Here is a 22,425-nt window from a genome sequence, read left to right as displayed (position 1 = left end):
ATATAAAAGTATATATATTTATTATTTTAATTAAATTAACGTATTTAACATGTTCCGTGCCACGTGTACCACCTGTGATGTGTAACTATGCGTAGCAAAAGATTATTGCATTATACAAAATACAGTATAGAACCAAGCAGCACATAAGTTTGTTTAATTGTTATATTTACAATAATTAATAATTATATCTAATGGTTGATTTTGTTGAAGCAAGATCAAATGGCCTGAACGACAAGTTGACAAGTCAAGCAAAAAAGGGGAAAGGAAAAACCTGGGGGAAAACAATTATCAATATATTTATATCAACGTCATCGTGATGGAACAATGATCCAACAAGATTATTTATTTAAAATTGTATAAAATTTTTCATTTTATAAAAAAATATGTTGATCCGTTGATCAACGAAATAATAAATAAGAAAAAATAATCGAATAATACTCCCAATCCTTAAAATCATAAATTTCAATTCCTTTATCCTTCCGTCTAATAATATAAAAAATAAAATATAAAAAAAAGAACAATAATATATCATAATTTATAAAAGAAACAATCATAATTCCATTTATTTTTTTTTTTTTTTGAAACAACCAACGCGAACACTTTCTTCTCATATTTCTGTACACTTATCGGATAAAAAGATGAAGAAAAAAAAGTAGCCAAGTAAAATGATTCATTTAATTCGTTTCTTTCAATCAGGTAAAAAGAACTATTTATTATTTACAATTTTTCAATAATTAAATAATTTTAATTTCTTCTTTCTCCCTATTTCTCTCTCTCTCTCTCTCTCTTCTTTCTGTCAATTGTAAATTCATCTAAATTAAATTCGAGTAAGATCTTCATCTGAAATAATACTATTTATCTACATTTTTTTCTATTTTATTTTCTATTTTTATTTGTCTTTATTATTCCAAGTGACCAGAACAAACAAATCAAATGAAAATTTAGATTGGTTTAATCCTAAAACCTTTCGTTTTGTTTTTTCCTGTTCGTAGGGCGACATCTTTTGGAATCTTACCAGAGTGTTGGTGGTGGTGGTGGAGGTGGTGGTGGTGTCCTATCAATTCTACAGGGCAACATAAATTACCATGGTAATAATCATCACCATCATTATCGTAACGACGTAAAGAAAAATGATGATGAACTATCCTATTGGCATTCGTCTGGCAAGATGTCATATCATTGTCCACGTTGTAACGCTGGTTATACTTACAAGAAGACCTTGAAGACGCACATGAAGTATGATTGCGGAAAGGAGCCTAGATTCAAGTGTCCTTATTGCAATAAAAGGGACAAGTGCTCGTCAAACATTTACAAACACATTAGAATGCGTCACGATGGTTTGCCAGTGACTGTTGAACGAAATTAGACGAATTTACGAATACGACCAAAAAGTGAAAAAAAAATAATAATAAAAATAAGAAGAAGAACAAGAAGAAGAAGAAGAAGAAGAAGAGGAAGAAGAAGAAAAAGAAGAAAAAGAAAGAAGTGGAAAATATGTGAAACGTGAACATTGAATCCCTTTCTCTCTCTCTCTTACTCTTACTTTTACTCTTACTCTTACTCTTACTCTTACTCTTACTCTTATTTACAGATATTTTATGTATATTTACATTTTTTCGATCTTCGATTTCTCCCTCAACCCTCCACCCCCGCCAATCTCTACGAATGACAAAATAATAATTTTTTCGCTGTATAAATCGAATTTAATCAATCGATTGATTAAAAAAAAAAAAAAAAAAAAAAAAAAACAAATTGTATATAATAAAATTAAATATTGATATGTATGAGAAAAAAAAGAAAAAAAAAGTTCGTTGCTCGTTGTTAAAAGAAATAATTTAAAAAAAAAAAACAGAGGAAAGTTAACATGTACATTGTAAACATTTGCGAGATCTGATATTGCGATTAGATTTTATTGATAAGTATTATTCATGCTCGATCGTTTTTCTTCGATCATTATTAATTTTATTTTTGATACATTTCGTGAACTATATTTAATAGACAATTTTACTTCCCTTATTTTTTTTTGGTTTTTTCAAATCCATTTAGTTTACAATTCGTTGATTATCATCAACGACATTTGTGACATTTCGTAATTCGAAACTTTTACGAAACTCGAGTTCCTAATCTTTTTTTTTTTTTGCATGTGTGCTGCGCGCGCGTGTGTGAGTGAGAGTAAGTGTGATAAGAAAAATCGAATGACAAAGAAAATTGAAAATTTAATGTACGACCGATTTTAAATCGATTCTTATTCAATTAAAATTTTTATTTCTTTTGTTGCATACTCACGAAGGATGATGAAGAATGTATAAAAGTTTAACGGAAATCAAAGGATTAATTTATTTCGAAATAAAATGAAAACGTATTTGCGACAATTCCTCAACCATTTAAGAAAATTCCACATTGTATTTTCTTTATCTTTATTTATCTATTTTATTCTTGCGATTTTTCTTCATCTACCTCCTTATCCCCTTTTTCTAATGATCATTATCACAATATGTATTACGTGTATATTTTTTAATTTTCTTAATTATAAAACATTTTCATTTTCATGAAATTTTTCCTTTTCTCTCTCTCATCATATTCATATTAATATAATCAACTTGTATATCTGTTCACATGTGTTTTCTTTGAATTTCTCTTTTGTTTTTATATTACAAGAAAAAAATAACACACCTGTCGTCTAACTCGTCGAAATTAACATCTCATTGTGGGAACAGATTGGAAAGGTGTTTGTATATTTCTAACATTATTAGAATATCATAAATTATTTTATGTTTTTATTTCTTTTTCTTCAATCGAAGTGTCGATTTTATTTGAAAAAAAAAAAACAAAACAAAAAAACAAAGAAATGAATATTTATTTTCTTTTCCGAAGCTCGAAAGTTATTCGATTCATCCATCCTGTTTTATATATACGCGAACTAGATTTCAATGTTGTATCCTATTTCGTTTGCAAAAAAAAAATATATATTTAATAAATAATCGTAAGGTTTATTTTCAGATGGAAGAACAAGAAGAAGCAGAAGAATATTGGACATGAATTTGGACGTGTCGAACAAAATGTTGCTGAATGAATACGTCTGTCCTAAATGCAAGGCAGGATATCGACGTTCCAATGATTTAAATAGGCACAAATGTAATCATTTACAAAGATACGCATGTCCTTATTGTAACAAAAAAGATAAGTCTACGTCGAATTTGTACAAGCATATAAAAAAATGGCATCCACAGGATGAATTATGTTTAAGAAAATTATTTTGAGTATATTACGTTAAAACAATACTAACTTACGAACTTAACGAACGAAGAAGTACGAACGTACGAATGAACGAACGAACAAACGAACGAACAAACTAACGAACAAGAAACAAATAAAAATAAAAATCATTGAAATGGTATTACTTACACTAGGAAGTTTCAACCAACCCCAACCCCACCCTTTTTATTAAGCACGCCGCTTATAATAAATTTATTCGACGTGTTTCGTTTAGGAATAGATAAACAAACAAATTTATATTAACATTTTTACAAAGGGAGTTAGAATTTTTCAATTTGATTATTATTTTTTATTCTGTTTGATTGTTTTTTGTTTTTTGTTTCAGTTCAGCTTTACACGCCATTCTTTCTTTTTTAGACAGAACTTCGAATTAAAATAATTAAAAAAAAAAAATGAAGAAGAAGTAGGAATAATAATTTTCATAGGATTTGTATAAGAATATGATTAAACACAAAAAAAAAGTATTAGAAACCGTAAAATGTGATAGTTAAACCCTTTTTCAAAATGATTACGTTTTGAAAATCTATTTTAAAATTAATCCTTCACGTATCAATCGAAATAACGCGAGTTAATTGTGAACAAAAAGAAAAACAAAATATATTTGATAAAAATTTTGACGCAAAAGAAAAAAAAAGAAAAAGAAAAAAAAACGAAACCCTAAAAGAAAGAGGAAGAAGAAAAATTGATCCTTACAAATGTTTTATTTTTTTCAGATAACCAAAATAATCTGAAGGTGGATCTGTCGTCTACGTTTTATGGGCTACCAGCAACAACAGAGAGAAGAACAGTGACTGTACAATTAGGATACAAGTATCATTACAATCAAAGAAAAAGTTTCGAGTGTTTGAAATGTGGTACATTTTTTACCCAAAAGACTACGATAACTCGACACGTAAGATACTTCTGCGGACGTGGATATCGTTATCAGTGTCCATATTGCGATACTAAAGCATCATGTTCGTCAAACATTTACAGACATGTTAGATCACGTCACAAGGGTTTACAAGCACATGCAGTTAAATTATTCACATCTGACGAGTCTTAAACAATTACGTCAAATAAAAACGTTATATATATATAAATATATATGTACATATATAATATATTATTACATTAATAATAATATTATTATTATATTACATATAATTATAATATATATATATATATATATATATATATATATATATATATATATATATATATATATATATTCATAGATGATGATTTAAACAAACCCTTTTCAACATCTATGCTGACAAATTAATAAAATAATTCTAAAAAAAAAAAAAAAAAGAGAGAAACGATTTGACATAATTCAATGATTCCCACAAAGTTTGTCTTCAATCTAATAATCTTCATGGTACTTTTTAACAAAATTAACACACTTTAGTAATTTTTCATAATAATAATCGATCATTTGTTTAAAATTATCGGATTAAGTTTGCGTTCTAATTAGTATTTTAATCCTTTTCTAATCATTTTTTCGTGTTTCCTTATAGCCAAAAATTCGCGTATTTTTTTTAAGTACCTCTGAAAGGAAGGGGGAATAGGGGGAGGAAGTGTGCAAACTTTGGGAATCATTGATATAATTTGTGGGCACGTATTTACGTACATAAATATTTCATTTAATTGAATTATTGTAAGAAATTCATGTATATTATTTACATAATAAGTCTATATAGATTTAATATCTGATTAACTTTTTCCAAAACTTAATATAATAATATGAATAATATTCCTTGAATTTCAAAACTCCTCGTAGAAAAAAAAAATAGAAAAAAAAAAGAAGAAACAACGTTCCCATGTTTTATATTTTTTTCTTTTACATTTTTTCTCTCTCTCTCTCTCTCTCTCTCTCTCTCTCTCTCTCACTCACCCACTTATTTTATTTTTACTTTTTTTTTCATATATATATATATATATTCCGACTATTGCAACGCAACACACATTTATGCGACGAGAATACTTTTATGTAAGTAATTCGATAAATAAATATTTAAAAAAAGACAAAAAAGAAAAGCGCAAAATCTGCGTTTTCTTAAACAACGGATGGTGGTAATGAGGGAGGGGGTAGGCGGGCAAGGAAAATGCAAACGAAGAGGGTTCTTTTGTTTGCTTTTTTTTATTTTCATTTTTCCTCTTCGTTCTATTTTTTATTTTTTTTTTTATTTTTATTTTTTTTTATTTCGTTGAGATATCGATCCATAAAAAAATTAAAAAAATAAAACAAGAAGAAAAAAAATTCAAACTTTCCCACGTTACTAATAATATTAATGAAATTTTCAGGTCTACGGATGAGGATAGGAAGGATAACACCGAGGAAGGTCTATTCCCTGCAAAAGAGTCACTATTGTCCAAGATGTAATCGGGGATTTACGCAGAAGAAGAACATGAGACGCCATTTGCATCACGAATGTGGCATGGAGCCGAAATATCAATGCCCATATTGCGACAAACCATCGAAATTTACCCAAAATATTTATGCACATATAAGAAGATATCATCCTGGTCAAACGTTGTATTTTAAAAAAATTTATTAAATATTATATAGAAGAAGAAAAAGAAGAAGAAGAAGAAGAAGAAGATGAAGAAGGAAACATGATGCACATACACAACAGATGTTGCATATCCACGAATTATTCCAACGATCGATAATAATTTTAAATATCGTTTATTATTGTTCGATTTGTGTTGCTATTTTTTTTTTTTTTAATTTGTCCAACGAATTGGAAAACAACTCTCTCACCGAATAATTATACCCAAAGAATAAAAGAAATATTGTTTTTTTTTTGTTTATTTTTCTTCGTTGTTATTTTATAGACAATTTCGACGATTGGTATTATTACCATTTGTATATTATAATAATTTCTTAAGAAAAAAAAAAAAAAAAAAAAAAAAAGAAATGAAAAAGCAAGCAGGGCTATACGATTTTTATTTGGGATGAAATTTGTGTCAAACGAAAGAAAAATGAAAAATAAATTAATTACACTTGTCCTATAATAAAAAGAAAAAACTAACCACATAAAACATAATTAATATTTATATATATACATAATATATATATATATATGTATGTATATATGATAAGAAAAACATATGAAAGTATTTTTTTTTAATATTAGTTTAAACAAAAAACTAAAATGCATTTATTCGTATAACGAACCTCTCATTATTTCGTCACAATCATTGTCGTAATTCGTCATAAAAAAAAAAAAGAAACGTTGAATATGTCAGATTTTCTCATTAAACCATCTTCTCGTCATTATGTTTGTTTTGTGTCGATAACGAAAACCAAAACTAGACAGAAAACAAAAAAGCAAAAAGGATATTATAAAAAAAAAAAAACCAAAAAAAAAACGATCACAACCCCTTTAAATAACCTAATTCCTCTCACGTGAAAACCGTTACTTTTCAGCATTATTTCAAGTGTCATCATTGTCAGCATATTGGGGACCAATTCTACCTGAGAGAAGAAAATGCCTAATTCCAAACACCTCGATGAGAGGGAACTTCGAATGTCCAAATTGTCGAAAGATCTACAAATGGTATCGCGGTCTTCACAGGCATTTGACCTACGAATGCGGCAAGGCACCACGTTTCAAGTGTCCACATTGTGTCTACATAGGGAAACATAGATCACATGTTTATTCTCACATCAAGAGCAATCATTATAATCGTCCCGTTTACGCGGTTGACACGCAGGAAGATTAAAAAAATATATATATATATATATCTGTATGTATATTCCACTTTTTGTTTTATTTGTTTTTTTTTGTTTTGTTTTGTTTATTTAATTTTATTCCAGTCGTATAAATTTAATATGTAATAGAAATACATTATTGTTAATGATCGATTTGTTAGAAGAAAAATTGTACAATTGTTTTGTTGGAATTGTAATAGCGTCGTAAAACTTTTCATTTGTTAAGTAGATGGAATGAGTGAAAGAGAGAGAGAGAGAGAGTGAGTGATATATATTTGTTCATAATTTTTAATTTTTATTTCTTGTTAATATTGACGATCCTATAGACCTAATTAATTCGTTAAAAAAAAAAAAAAAAAAAGAAAAGAAAAAAGAAAATTGAAGAACAATTCGAGTGATACTTTAATCCAACATATATCCAATCAAAATGGAGTATATTAATAAAGTCGAATTAAAGTAATAACTAGTTCTACCCATCCCCTCCTCGTTACCCCAACCCATCTTTCAATAATTATAACCTTTACCACTAAAACCCTAATTTTATCTAATATTTTTCAAAGGATTATACGAATTATCATTGGTGGGAATTTGTAAAAGAAGATTATGTTTCTGTGAATATTGATCGAATTGAAATTTTTCGACGAGGTCTTCAGCAACTGGTTTGGGATTTTTTTATAAGAAAAAAAAAAAAAAAAGGAAAAATACCAAAGAGAAAGAAAAGGCATCAGTTATGGTTATTATAATGGTCCGGTCGGCGGTCGTTCGTAAATTAAAGAAAACAAAAGAATCAAAAATAAACTAATTCTATGAAAATTGGATTTTTTTCAGATTACATGTGGAAACAATGGAGGGGAACAATGGTAACAACAACATTAACGCCAATATTAACGTCAACGTTAACAGCAACATTAACAGCAACAACGATGACAACAGCACCATTAGCAACAGCAATAACAACAATAACAAGAACAACAACAGGTTCAACATCGTTGGATATGAGATCGTCGATTGTTAATGTTAATCAGAATAATATCATGGCTCGTCATCCTTGTCCAAAATGTTATAGAAGTTACAAACACCGTAGCCATATGATACGACACCTTAGATACGAGTGTGGAATATCTCAAAGATTCAAATGTCCTTATTGCAAACAACATTTGCGACAAAGGACCCACGTTTGGACCCATATACGTACATTACACCCTAATCAAGAACTTTATTGTATCGATATTGATACTAATACAAGATTACCTAAACGAGAATATAGGAACGAATAAAATAGTAGGTATTTATTTTTTCTTTTTTTTTTGGTTTGTTAATTATTCGAGAGAACAAAAAAAAAAAGATATGCAATAAAATTGGATTAAACATTTGGGCGTTCAATATGTGTTCCAAATAAAATTAATATACTCTTCGATAACTTCCCACATAATATAGAAACTTTCTAAAAACTTTCTAAAACATTTCTTGAAAAGCTTTAAACCTTTCAAAAAGATTTCTAAAAATCTTTCTACAAGGTGAAAATGTCCGCGTTAAGAGACTTGCAAAAGATTACTCTATCAGTAAAATATTTTAGAATGATGCCTGCAAGGTTTATGAAAGATTTTTGGAAATATTTTACGAAACTTTCGCTGAAAAATTTCAAAACTTATCGTGTTATGTGGGTTATGCAAGTCGGAAATTAAAATGATTAGGGTTTATTATTATATACCGTTGTTGTATGTGATAGTTACAAGGGGATATTTATAGAGTAGGGAAAATGACGATAAATTTACTTTTTTATATTATAATTAAATAAATAATATAAAAATATCCGAGTCTACAGATAGTGTTAAATTTGTAATAATTGCAATGAAATAAATATGATTCGTTAAAAAAAAAAAAAAAAAAAAAAACGGAGAAGAAACAAAAAAATAAAGAGAGAACAACATTTAATAAAATGTTATTTGAATAAAATTAATATTGTTAATATTGTAAAATAAAGATAAATTATTGTTGGATTATGTTGTGAGAATAATTTTGAACAGTCACTATTTTTATAATATGCCAATTGAATTTTATTTATACATTGTTAAAAAAAAAAAAAAAAAAAAAAAAAAAAAAACAGTGAGATTTGGGTGACCATATATTTGAGCGTGTTTATATGTGTGTCCTGTGTGTGTGTGTTTATATAAATTAAAACAAAATAATCTTAGGTACGAATCCTGGATCATCCTTAGAACTAATATAATATATAACAAAATAATAATAAATAAAATTTTCTTTTGATTTCAGGTTAATCCAATACCGGAGGAAAGAAAAATGAAAGAGAGTGAGAAGGGAGGTCCAGCAAATCTCGATGAAATATTATTTCATACGTTTAATTAATATTACATTTCTGTATTATTTCAGATGATTCAATGAGAAATCCAATTGTTCATCTAATCGCCATACAAATATTTATCTATTTATTATTCGTGAATTTGATAAAAAAAAAAAAAATAAAAAAATAAATAAATGAATTAAATAAAATACAATTTGACCGATAAATGACCAAAAAGAAAAAAAGAAAAAAAAAGAATTATTTATATCTCGAACATTATTATTATTATTATTATTATTATCCATTAAAAATAAATTAATTTCCTAATACGAATTAAGAAATTTGGGCGGGACGGGATGTCAAAATCCTTCAAAAACTGATACGATAATGAAATGTAAATAAAAAAAAAAAAAAAGATATAATTAATACTTGAAAGAAATTAAACAAAAACAAAATTAATAACGATAATAATAAATAAAAAAGAATAAAAAAAATGAAAAAAATAATAATCGGGATTAATAAAGCAGGTGAACAAAAACTTTAAGCATTAATTGTCTATGCGTGTTACAGGATACAACCAGGTATTACAAACGGCAGGTATGACAACGGCAACGCCAACAACTCTATCGACAAACGTCATCTGTAAATATCGTCCAGCAATTAATGAAGATACGTGGCCATGTAATAACAACGATAATAGAACCTATTCGTCGATAAGGTTAAGTTCTAGGCATATCAAGAACGATGATAAGAAACCATTTCGTTGTCACAAGTGCGGACGCGGTTTCACATTGAAGAGAAACATGGATCGTCATGTTAATTACGAGTGTGGTCACGAGCCAAGATTTCAGTGTCCATATTGTGGTTTACGTAGCAAACAAACGTCACCGGTTTATGCACACATCAGGAAGAAACATCCTGAAGAGGAAGTTTTTATCTTCGACATGAAGCTTTGAATTACGTATCATCGTCATCATCATCTTCATCGTCATCGTCAGCCTCGTCGTTTATCTCGAAGATTTTTCTACTTTTTCTTTTTTCTGATTAGAAAGATTTATTACTGACTGGTTGATTGACATATTAATGACATGATAATATTCGATATAATTATCGGATATTTCTTCTATTATTAATTATAGATTTTGTCGTTATTTTTATTCTCTACCTTTTGGAAAATGATGAAGAAAATCGTTACGAAGAAACACGCAAGATGAATTTATTTAGAACAAAATAATATTTGTATTGGAATAACAACTATATTTTGTTTATTATTGATCAGTCGTTTGTTCATTTATTTTATTATATATATATATATCATATATATATATATAATATGTGTGTGTATCAGTAATTTATGGCAGTGGAAGAAGTAAGTGAGAAAAATGTTGAAAAAATGTAGATTATGTTTTTATATAAAGCCCAACCTCCCACCTTCTTTGCAAATATTACGAAATACCACGTATACATATATACCACCATATATATATATATACGTAACGTTAAATAATTTCTTAAATATATAACTGATTACAATACACACACAACTACATTTTACCCGTCGTATACTTTATTCTTAAAAAAAGATGTTTATTTTATTTTATTTTTTTTTTATTTAAACTCACGCTACTTCCACACATTAATATTATAAATTCTAATTGATACAGAATAATATTATCAAATTTATTTTTTTTTTCTTTTGCTTTTCCGTTTTGAACTTTTTTTATAATGTGAAGTCATTTTTTAATAAGGATATAAAAATATATTAGTATGTATGTATGTATTATTATTATTATTATTATTGTTAAACTTTGCTGATACCTCAAAATCCTTCCTCCATGCACGATTTAAGCGTCGCACGTAAAATAGTAAAAAAAATTAACCGATGGATATCTCATCACTCGAAGACTGCAACCAAGAATTTTTTTAATTCGTTATCTACTATAGTAGACTTCGTTAAAGCACGATAATAAATATATATACACACATATAAATATATATATATATATATTTATTTAAAATGCATATTTAGATGTTTATAATAAGATGTATACAATAGTTTATGAATTTCTACTTAATTCTATTTTATTATATTCTTCAAATCCTGGTTATATTTGTCTTTATCTTCTTATATTTTTGTTATCTATCTATCTATCTCTCTCTCACTCTCACTTTTTCATTCTATATATTTTCCAATATTCGTAGCCTTAATTTTCTTTTACTTTTTTTTTACGAATTTACCCAATAAAAAATATAAAACAAAAAGTTCTTTTATTGCCTTTGATCTTTTGAAGTTGATAAATAATACGTAAAAAACACTTGACTCAAAAACTTCGTTCGGAAGATTCCTCGCAATTCACGTAAAGGTATATTAAATCTTATGTTAATTATTATATATATATACACATACATATATATACTTTTTTTTTTTGAAACGATTATCTTACGACATGAAACACCCTTAACACCCCTAAAGAACAAAATTCAATCTACTGAAGTGTGCAACTAAATTTGATGAGAGAACAAATAATTTTTTTTAATTTTTTTTTTAATTTTTTATTGTCTTCTCTTTTAATTCAAAATCCCATCCATTTATCCAATTCATCCACTTTCCTATTTGCAATTATCATTCAAATAAAAGACAAATAGATTGTTTGACCGATTGTTAGACAACCCCTACTCCCCAAAAAAGAAAAAAAAACTAACTCAAATACCATAAACTTAAGAAAAAAAAAATAATAAAAAAAAAAACAAAAAAAAAACAAAAAAAATAGAATAAAAACTTTTGTCTATCTAATTGGTGACTACCCTCGAAAGTTTCAGGTTTCAGCTATGCAGCCCCACAACTCGACTTAAACTTCGTCTTGCAATCGTGCAAAACTTTCGATACAGAGAGCAGAGGCAGTAATGGTGTTGGTGGTGGTGGTGGTGGTGGTGGTGGTAGCGGTGGTGGTGATCTTGGTGGTGGTGGTGATGGTGTTGACGATGGTGGTGATGATGGTAATATTGGTAGAAATAAAAGAAGAAGAGGAGGAGGAGGAGGTGAAGAAAGAGAAGGGGTAGAGGAGGGTGCTGGTGAAGGAAATAGCAACCACAGTAATCAAAACAACAACAGCAACAACAACAATAACAATAACAGCAATAATAACAGCAACAGCAACAATAGTAACAGCAGCAATAGCAGAAGCAACAGAGAACAACAACAACAACTACAATCAATGCATCATCTACAACAGGATCAAAGTAATTTATCGAGAACACCCCCACCAAGATCAACTTACACCAATTATTATCCCGAAAGTGGAATTAGGAACGATAATAGTTATATGAAGAGAGGTGGTGGTGGTGGTGGTGTTGGTAGCTACACTATTAATTATTTTAAGAAACCATTTGGTTGTCCAAAATGTGGTAGATGTTTCACCGTAAAGGGTAACATGACGAGACATTTGAAATACGAATGCGGCCAGGCACCACGTTTCCAGTGTCCATATTGTGAATTTCGTAGCAAACAAACATCTAACGTTAAGTCCCATATCAGGACAAAACATGCAGATAAAACCGCATACGTATTGGATCTTCAATACGAGAATTAAATTGATAATCTATAAACGTAAATTATATGTAATATTATGTATATGTTAAGCGATAGGTTGTTCTTTTTTTTTTTTTTAAATTTCTTTTTTGTTCTTCAAATACGAAAGAAAATAAAAAAAATAATATTCGCGAATTTATGTATGGGTGTGTACATGTGTATGTATTTTTTTTTTTTAATGCTGCGTGCGTTTATTGTTTATCTATCGCTGTTGGAATAAAAAAAAAATGAAAATTATAATTAAACGATATAATTATACAAATTTCTAAAGGTCACAATTCAGGTTTTTATTGCGTTTTCGTTATATGTTTCAATTTTTGTTTTTTCTTTTTTGTTAAGGGCTGATTTTGATTACGATGACATCACACTGTAATTTAATTTTAATGTAGTATTAATTTGCGTTAACAGTCTAGGACACGCACGTTTATTTTAAATACATTTTTAGGATGTATTAACAATTATTATCGGGTAATAGGATATTTCATTTTCTTTCACTTGCTCTCTCACTCTCTCTTCTCTCTTTCTCTCTCTCTGTCTCTCTCTCTCTCTCTCACTCTCTTACTCTGTCTCAGTTGTTTTTTTCTTTTTAATTTTATGACATATACAAAATGAAGAAGACGAGGATAAAAATGAAACGAAATGTTATTGGCCAATTAAACAAATGAAAATTCATTCATCCTTCTATATTTCGGATATTTAAATTTTAATTGTAATTATATTGAATTATTTAACAAAAACTAATTATTATTCTTTTTAATCGTTATCATCGTTATCGTTGTTGTTGTGGTTGTGATTGTTGTTGTTGTTGTTGTTGTTGACATTGTAAATTTCTTCTTCTTTTTTTTCATTTTTCTTATTCAAAGATTATGACCGATGTCAATCTGACAATCGGCTAAATGCGGGTATTTTAAAATAAAAGCTTTTAGCTCGTGCCTTCTCGTGGTAAATTGTGTGAAAAAAAAAAGTACAGGGATGTGTTAGATAAATGAAACCTTTTGATTACTTTGGGCACATATGTACGTCCAGCTAAAATTTCAATTTTATTCGAGAACCAATTTGTGTGTCTGATATAGGTGATTGTAGATTTTATGGGCACATATATGCGTCCAGTAATTTGTTCTATCTTATAAATCTGAATCAACTTTATATATATATATATATATATATATATATATATATATATATATTATACTTTTGACTTATTTAATTTAAAATTCTAAAAATTTAGAATTAAATTAAAAATTTAAATTCAGGATGACAAATTTGTTTCATTTTAACAAATAGCAATGAATACGATTGACCTTTTTATTTGGTTATTAAATTATTTGGAATATTATTTACGGCACAAAAAAAAAGAAAAAACAATTAATTAGGAAAAATTATATGTAAATTAATAATGAAATATTAATATTATATGTGAATATTAAAATAATTACAATAATGTTGCCAAAATAATCCTTTAATTAACAAAAAAAAAGAAAAAAAAAGATATAAACGAATGTTATTATAGGAAAATAAAAAAAATGAATATAAAAATATAAATGAAATAAAAAAAAAGAAATGTTAAGGAATATTTTCCAGATGCCTTGAAGAAGTAACTAATTTACTTCTCGTCTTCTCTCTCTCTCTCTCTCTCTCTCTCTCTCATTCTCTCACTCTCTCTTTAACTCTAACTCTGTCTCTCTCTTTTTCTCTATTTGATTTTCTTGTTCTATTTCTGTGGTTATTGTCTCTCTTACACACCTTTTTTTCTATCTTTTTCGTGCAGGATAATCGTCGATTAATTGCGAAATGATCGAATAAATAAAACAACAACAACAATTATAGCAAATATTCGACTTATTTTTGATTTCTTTTCTTTTCTGTGATATAATTATATTTAAAACGAAAGAAGTAAAAAAAAAAAAAAGTAGTAAAAAGTAAAAAAGAAAAAAAAATAATATAAAAACGAAATTAAAAAAAAAAGCAAAAACAAGAAATAAATGCAACATTGTAGAAAAAAAAAAAAAAACAACGAGAAATATAATTATATAAATATGATAATTACGTATAACGTGTGTGTCTCTCGTTTAAGCGTTGGGTCATATGTGTATGCGTGAGTGCACGTATGTGTGAGATCGTTGCAAATAAGAAAAAAAAAATCCCAAAATAAAAAAAAAAAAACGATAAACAAATTGCAATTAATTTTGGGCAATTTTTCTCGGCAGGTTTTTTCCTTTACTGTGATACAAACAAAAAAATACAAACAAACAAATTAAATTAAATAAAGCAAAAGAAAAGTAGACAACAAAAAAACAGATATGCAAAGTGCAATGAAGAAAATTTGTATGTATGTACGTATGTATGCATATAAGTCATTATTCTAGCGCGTGTGTGTGTGTGTGTGTGTGTGTTGCGTAACTGTAAATTCGTTGAAAAAAAAAAAGAAAAAAAAAACTGAAGGAAGAAAAAAAAATTTGTAATTTTTAGCAAACTTCTTGGCTGTTTTATTTCCTTTGCTGTGATATACGTAATTATTGAATATATTAAAAAAAAGAAAAAAAAAATTAAAATTAATAACATTAATTAATTGTAGAGAAAACAACAGGGATAAAGTAATAATAATAATAATAAAAATAAGAAGAAGGTATGATGTGTGTGTGTATCTATTTGTTTGTTATATATATATATATATAAAATATAAAAAAAAATATCAAACAAAAATAGAACAACAAAAAACTGACCGATTATAGTATCTTCTTTTAGATATACAATTAGATAGGCGACAAATTTGATGATGATTACGATGATTATGATAATCATAAGAGAATGATGATATTATTCACGTATACATATTTGTGGTGACCCACCCTGTATATCTCATTTCTTCCTTCGACATTTCACAAGCATACAAAGAAGAATATTATCAAGTTTATTGTTTGATAGTCATTTTCTTTTTTATTTTTATTTTATTTATTTATATTTTTATTATTGTCTTTTTAATCAATAATAAAATTATAACGAAGGAAGTTAATGAAAAATAACGTTTTTTGGTGGATGATCAGTGACATATATTCGTCATTATCGTGTGTTTAATGTTTTTTCGTTTATAAAAAAAAAAAAAGAAAAATAAATGATGGTAAGGAAGAAGAAGAAGGAGAAGAAGAAGAAAAAGAAGAAAAATCATAAGAGAATTATTGTTGTTATGGGGAAAAAAGAAAAAGCAAAAAGAAAAGGAAAAACAAAAGGAAATAAATAAAATGAAAAATATTTTATCCTAGTCACTGATCGTAGTATTCCCGAGTTGGTATATTTTCCATGGGTAAATTTCTCCATAAACAACGTGATAATATTAATTATTATTACACATATGGAAATATGTAAAATGAAAATAAATTGATGTTCAGATATCTTAAGATTGGAGAGTCTATGTGTGTGTGTGTGCACGCGCGCTCGTGTGTGTGCGTGTGTCCCTTTTGAATATTTTCGTTTTTTTTTTATTTCTTTTTTTCCTATTTTCTTTTTTTTTTTCGTTTCATATATGCTACTTATTGTTAATTAATAATATATCACATTTTTACGTTTAATTTTAAATATGTGTTTCGCAAATAACTGACGCACCGATGATGTTGTGTATTTTAACATAATATTCTTTTTTTATATAATTTTTCTTCCCCATTGTCTTCTTCTTCTTCTTTTTCTTTTTCTTCTTCTTGTTTTCTTCCGTTTTAATTTCGTTTTTATTTCGTTTCAATTAACTATCGTTGTTATAATTTAACCGAAAGACAGACACAACGAAAAAAACGAGCGTGATTTTCAGTTTTGTTTGATTATTAATGTTTTTTCCCATGTTCTTTATTTTTTTTTTTATTTTTTTCTAATTTAAATTTTATTACTAACATATAATAATTATTATTATTATTCTTATTATTTGCAATTTGCTCTTTTTACTATTTTTCCTTTTTTCTTTTTTCTTTCTTTCTTTTTCAATCAGAAAACAAAAAGAAAGAAAAAAGAATGAACAAAGCAGCAAGTCAAAAACACGCTTATTGATGAACATGCTTTTTGTCGTTTTGTCGGCCTTTTATTTATTAAACAAATCTTCTTTAGACTCTCTCTCTCTCTCTCTCTCTCTCTCTCTCTCTTTCTCTTCCCCTTTTTCTATCCATCTATTTATCTGATTATCTATTTATACCTTGTAGCACAAAATAAAACTTATCTGCTAAAAATTTGTTTGCAAGAAAAAAAGAAACAACGTCTACGAAAAGTTTTCCACAATTCACGCTCACAGTTATTTTTAATAATTAATTAATTAACCAGGGATACCTTGAGGAGATTAGGAATTAGAATTAGGTTATAATACTAATACTTTTTTGTTCGTCTTAAACAGGTATTATAATGAGTTAGATAATTTAATCCCGATCCAACCCTGAGAAACCCTCTTTTCCCAACCCCATGAAAAAACGAAAAGAAAAGAAAGGTATAGAAGAAGGTAAAATAAACCAATAAAGAGAAGAAGAACATAGGTAGAGATAAACATTCAAAAAAAAAAAAAAAGGAAAAAAGAAAAAAATAAAAAGAGCAAAAAAAACTTAAGAAATACCGTGTGCCGTGTGTATCGACCTAAAGAGAAAATGAGAAAACAAAATTTAGGGGTGAAGTATAAAAATAAAAACAAAAAAAAAACAAAAAAATTCCTTATTATCATACATATATATATACATATATCTATAAATCTATATATATATATATATGTATGTATATATATACTCATCGTCGAGAATAAAATTTGTATTATTTTATTTTCAGATCTCCTCATGATGGATTCCTTCCTGAGCTTCGTAAGTCCGACAAGTGGGGGAGGTGGTGGTGGTGGTGGTGGTGTTGGTGGTGGTGGTGGTGTTGGAATTGCAACTTGTCAAGGTGGTCCAAGTGGTGGTCCTCCAACGGGTGTTGTAGGTGGTGCTGGTTCAATTGCAACAACTGGTATAGGTTGTAACGATATGACAACTGTAACAACAACGACGATAATTACAGAACAACAGCAACAACATCAACAACAACAACAACAACAACAGCAACAGCAACAATTGCAACATTCACAATTACCCCCAAAACAACTTTATTACTGTCCTAAGTGCCTTCATGGTTTTACATTGAAGAGCAATCGTAATCGGCACTTCAGGTACGAGTGCGGTCATGAGCCAAGGTTCAAGTGTCCTTACTGCGAATTAAGAAGCAAACAAACTTCACAAATTTATTCTCACATTAGAAAGAAACATCCAATGGAAAGGGTATACGTTATTGATCTGAAGTCTTAACAGTTATCATCTACGTGGGAATTTTAAATAATGATGAAGATGGAGATGAAGATAACGATGACGATCAAGTATAGAAGAAGGAGAAGAAGAAGAAGAAGAAAAAGAAGAAGAAGAAGAAGAAGATGATGATGATGATGATGAAAAGAAGACATCAATATCATCTTTCAATGATAAAGAAGAGATAGAAGAAGAGTTGACGATTTAATTTTTATTTTTAATTTTTTTTGGTCTGTATTTTTTTTTTTAAATATATATATATATATAGATACATAGATATACATATACATATTATTTATGTAAATAGTAGAATGCATTCTCTTTCTCGTTCACATGTTGGCTAATTATAGCAATAAACGTTCTTTCTCTCCTTCTTCGTACACTTTAAACAAAAATTTTCTCTCTCTCTCTCTCTCTCTCTCTCTTTTTGTTCGTTTCGTTTTTTTTTGTAATTTTATTTATTATCTTTTTTCCACAATACTATATTCACATTTTCAAATAATGATTATTTGTTTCCTATTTCAATATACATATAATAATACTTCCATCATAAAATATATCTTTCATTATACTGAAACACTGCTATGTCATTCGATTGGAATTAAAAAAAAAAAAAAATTCAAGCGTGAATATTGTCTACGTTTAAATAATTTAAAGGGTTGGATCTAATTAACAAATTGGTGATATCCTCCTCGTTCAACGTCGAAGTTTCGACCAATGCAATGAAGCACACAAGATCAAGGTAATACAAATTATTATTGTTTTCTTTTTTTATTTATTATGTTTACATATATACACTCACGTGTATACATACATACATACATACATGCATATATATATATATACATATATATTTCTTTTTGTTATTTAAAAATTTGATAAATGTGTCATGATCGTTGATTTTGTTCTCTTAAAAAATATATATATACATATATGTATTATATATTCTCAATTTATATATAAATATATATTCACATGTGCACGTAATTATTTTCCTCGTTTTTTTTTTTTTTAGCAGAAATGAATTTATATCTTGTAAAAACCTCATTTTTGATCCTTTTCTCTCATATACAAATTGTGTGTCCAGCTTCGAAAGGCTTAGCACGATAAACTTAAATGTTCGTATTTTATTTTCATTATATTATTTATATATATTTATTTTTTTATACAAGCTATCATGTTCGACCAAATTGTCATCATTACGAAAAAAAAAAAAACAACTTTGTAGAAATAAATTTGATTTGTATTTTAATGAAAAGAAAACCCTCTACGTTACAATACATCCTGTTATACAATACAAAAAAGTATCCTGTATTAAAATTAAATATCAATAATAATAATTATTATTAAAAGCCTTCGAGGATGTACTCACGAATGAAAAATACCAAAAACTAAATAAATAAATAATAATAATAATAATAATTATTATTATTATTATAATAAAAAAAATTAATATAGATAATGTGAATAATGACGATTAATATTAATTAAACTAACCGTTATTTCTTTGTTATTTTGTTTATTTTTCAGAAGACCGTTCGTTACATCTGATTTATGGAAGTTACCACCAATTGACCAACTTACAACAGCAACAACAACAACAACAACAACTAGGATATAACAATAGAAAAATCGATACCAATCAACAAAACCCTTTACGAGTATCTACGAGGTATTGTCGGGAAAACAAGAGGAACAATCACGTTTGTCCTAAATGCGGCAATGGTTATACCGTTTACAAAAGTTTAAAACGTCATCTCCGTTACGAATGCGGATTGGCACCAAGATTTAAATGCCCTTATTGCGGTAGACGATGCAAACAAAGGGCACACGTTAACGATCACATACGTAGGAAACATAAAGGCCAACGTATATACATCATTGATGATTCACCTTGATACTCGGATGATTAACTATAATTTAACAAAATAACAATTTACGATTAATTCAAATATTATCGGCTATTGAATTTTTTTCCTCTCTCTCTCTCTCTCTCTCTCTCTCTCTTTTACAAACAACACACACACACACATACATTCTCTTTCTCTCTCTCTCTCTCTCTCTCTCTTTCACACATACTCTCTCTCACTCTGATGTAGATTCGATTCCTCAATAAAATAATTAATAAATTTTCTTCCCTACCAATCAATTCATCATTATTACCCTGTCTCTTTGGAAAAAGAAAACATCCCCATAATACACCTTTCCTTTTTTCCACCTCTCTTACATCTTCGCATTTCCTTCGAAAATTGTTGTTGCTCTGGTTTGTTTTAACGTTTTTTTTTTTTGATTGGAAGAAGAGAAGGGGGAGGTTTTGTTTTGAAAAAATGAAAAAAAGTAAATGTGCGTTCCGTTCCTTCGCTTGATCGTGATTTTCTTTTTTTTTTTTTTTTTTTTTATTGATATTCGAGTAAATAAATTCTAAGGAGAAGAAAAAAGGAGTATTCAAACGAAAAAAACACCATTTAACAAACAAACAAACAACCAATCAATCTCTGTGCTCAATTTATTATATTATTCTATCTCGTTTTGTTTCAATGTATTTTATCTATAGGAAATAATCTAATCTAATTCTATCCGATTCTATTATATTTGTCAAAGAAATTTTTCGATTGTACGTTTTTTCGATCGAAATAATAAAATCGTTCTAAATCGTATCATCCTATTATTATAATAGAAAATAATTTGATAAATATTGTACAACACATCTATTTTTCTATCCTCCTTTTTATAATTTTGCGATAACACCTTTCTATTTAATATCCCGATTCTATTATTCATTAATATTTTTTTCTTCTTTATTTTAATTTTTTTATTTTTTTTTGTAATAATTGTATTTTTCTTTTTTACATCTGAATCATCCAAAACTTTAGATATCCGATCGTTTAATATTTTCATTATTTTTATTTTTAACTTTGCGTAAAACAAAAACAAAAAATAAAATAAAATAAAAGAAGACAATAAAATTCGATCGTTAAAAGAAAAAAAAGAAGATAAGAAAAAAATAAAACCCACACAAACGCCTACTCTAATTCATTTCTCGTACTTTACCAAAAAGAAAAAGAAAAAAAAACATGTTTGGTTTCTTTTAATAATAATTTTCAACATCATCCCCCTTCCCCGTTTATAATTACGAAAGTAACAAATCGACGAAAAAGAAGAAAGAAAGAAAGAAAATAAAAAATGATAAAAAACAAGAAAAAAAACCCTACGAAAAGTAATTAGTTAATGTTTTAAGAAAAATAAAATTAATTGGTTTTGATTAGAAAAAGAAAAAAAAAAAGAAAAAAAAAGAAAAAAAAAAGAAAGAAAGAAAAAAAAGATGATTGCAAACTAACCTTAGGCCCTCTTGTTTGATCTTTTTTTTTAGATACGAAAAGGATCATCAAAATCGAGGAAGATTTCAATAACCTGTGTGCAGTGGTCATGGAGGATTCTAAGGATTTCGATTGCGAGGAAGAAAAACCATTGGTTACTAGCAGAAGAAGAAGTTCATCGTTGCGGGACATCAACAGGCACACCTGTTCAAGGTGTTCTAAAAGCTACATACACGCTTGGCACCTTAAAAGACATACCAAATTTGAATGTGGACAGGAACCCAAAATTCAGTGTCCTTATTGTGCAGCAAGAATGAAACAACGTGGACATGTTTATCGACATATTCGACAGTGTCATCGTGGACAAAACGTTTACGTTATCGATTTGAATTGATATCAATGTGATGATTATTGATTATTTTTTTTCTTCTTGGAAAAAGGAGAAGGAGGAGGAGGAGGAGTAGGAGGAGGGGGAGTCATTAGGAGAACTTCAGAGTAGGGTGAAAAATTGCATATGAATTTTGTAATACGTTTCTTTTTATCTCTGTCCTCGCGAGGGATAATTATTAATTCTCTTCAATTATAATAATGATCTGACATTTTTGTTTGTTTGTTTCTTTGTTTTGCATAAATCACTTGCATTATTACTTTTTGTAATATATTTTTTGTTGTTTTTCTTTTTTGATTATTCATTTTATAATCATATTTTATATATATATATATATTTTTGTCTCGATAGTTTTGCTAATAATTCAATAATATGAATTCTTTTTTTTTGTTGTTCTTTTTTTTTTGTTTCGTATAATTACATTTTATTTATTTTTCTTATTTTATTTGATTTTGCAAATAAAAATTTTCCTACGACAACGACGACGTATTTTTCGTTGAACTCAACTCGTATCGCAAGTTACAAAGTAGAATTATTATTATTATTATTATTATTA

The 22,425-nt window shown here is 27.6% G+C and overlaps 2 protein-coding genes across 2 annotated transcripts; both read left to right on the top strand.

Moving 5' to 3' along the window:
• Window positions 1–1,361: 1,361 nt before the first annotated feature.
• Window positions 1,362–20,116, top strand: LOC107067512 (uncharacterized). Its single transcript, XM_089179783.1, has 7 exons — window positions 1,362–3,135; window positions 3,990–4,168; window positions 5,563–5,811; window positions 6,692–6,966; window positions 7,777–8,248; window positions 9,849–10,142; window positions 19,695–20,116. The coding sequence occupies exons 2-7, from the start codon at window positions 4,126–4,128 to the stop codon at window positions 20,060–20,062; spliced, it is 1,701 nt and encodes a 566-aa protein (XP_089035909.1). The 5' UTR covers window positions 1,362–3,135; window positions 3,990–4,125; the 3' UTR covers window positions 20,063–20,116.
• On the top strand, window positions 14,030–18,544 carry LOC107067523 (uncharacterized). The gene has a single exon (XM_089179549.1). The coding sequence runs from the start codon at window positions 17,481–17,483 to the stop codon at window positions 18,165–18,167; it is 687 nt and encodes a 228-aa protein (XP_089035675.1). The 5' UTR covers window positions 14,030–17,480; the 3' UTR covers window positions 18,168–18,544.
• Window positions 20,117–22,425: the final 2,309 nt, after the last annotated feature.

Source organism: Polistes dominula, unplaced genomic scaffold (genome assembly GCF_049000335.1).
Source record: "Polistes dominula isolate Pdom_NZ unplaced genomic scaffold, Pdom_raw_medaka contig_27, whole genome shotgun sequence".
Classification (NCBI taxonomy): Eukaryota; Metazoa; Arthropoda; class Insecta; order Hymenoptera; family Vespidae; genus Polistes; species Polistes dominula.
This window is presented reverse-complemented; position numbering and strand designations above follow the sequence as displayed.

What these genes read in the sequence shown, in the direction of transcription:
- LOC107067512 (XM_089179783.1), top strand. Translation starts at nt 4,126, where the DNA reads ATGTGGTACATTTTTTACCCAAAAGACTACGATAACTCGACAC. An exon ending in AGACTACGATAACTCGACAC is followed by an intron (nt 4,169 to 5,562) that starts GTAAGATACTTC and finishes TGAAATTTTCAG; the next exon opens with GTCTACGGATGAGGATAGGA. An exon ending in ATTTCAGTGTCCATATTGTG is followed by an intron (nt 10,143 to 19,694) that starts GTTTACGTAGCA and finishes TTTATTTTTCAG; the next exon opens with AAGACCGTTCGTTACATCTG.
- LOC107067523 (XM_089179549.1), top strand. Translation starts at nt 17,481, where the DNA reads ATGAGAAAACAAAATTTAGGGGTGAAGTATAAAAATAAAAACAAAAAA.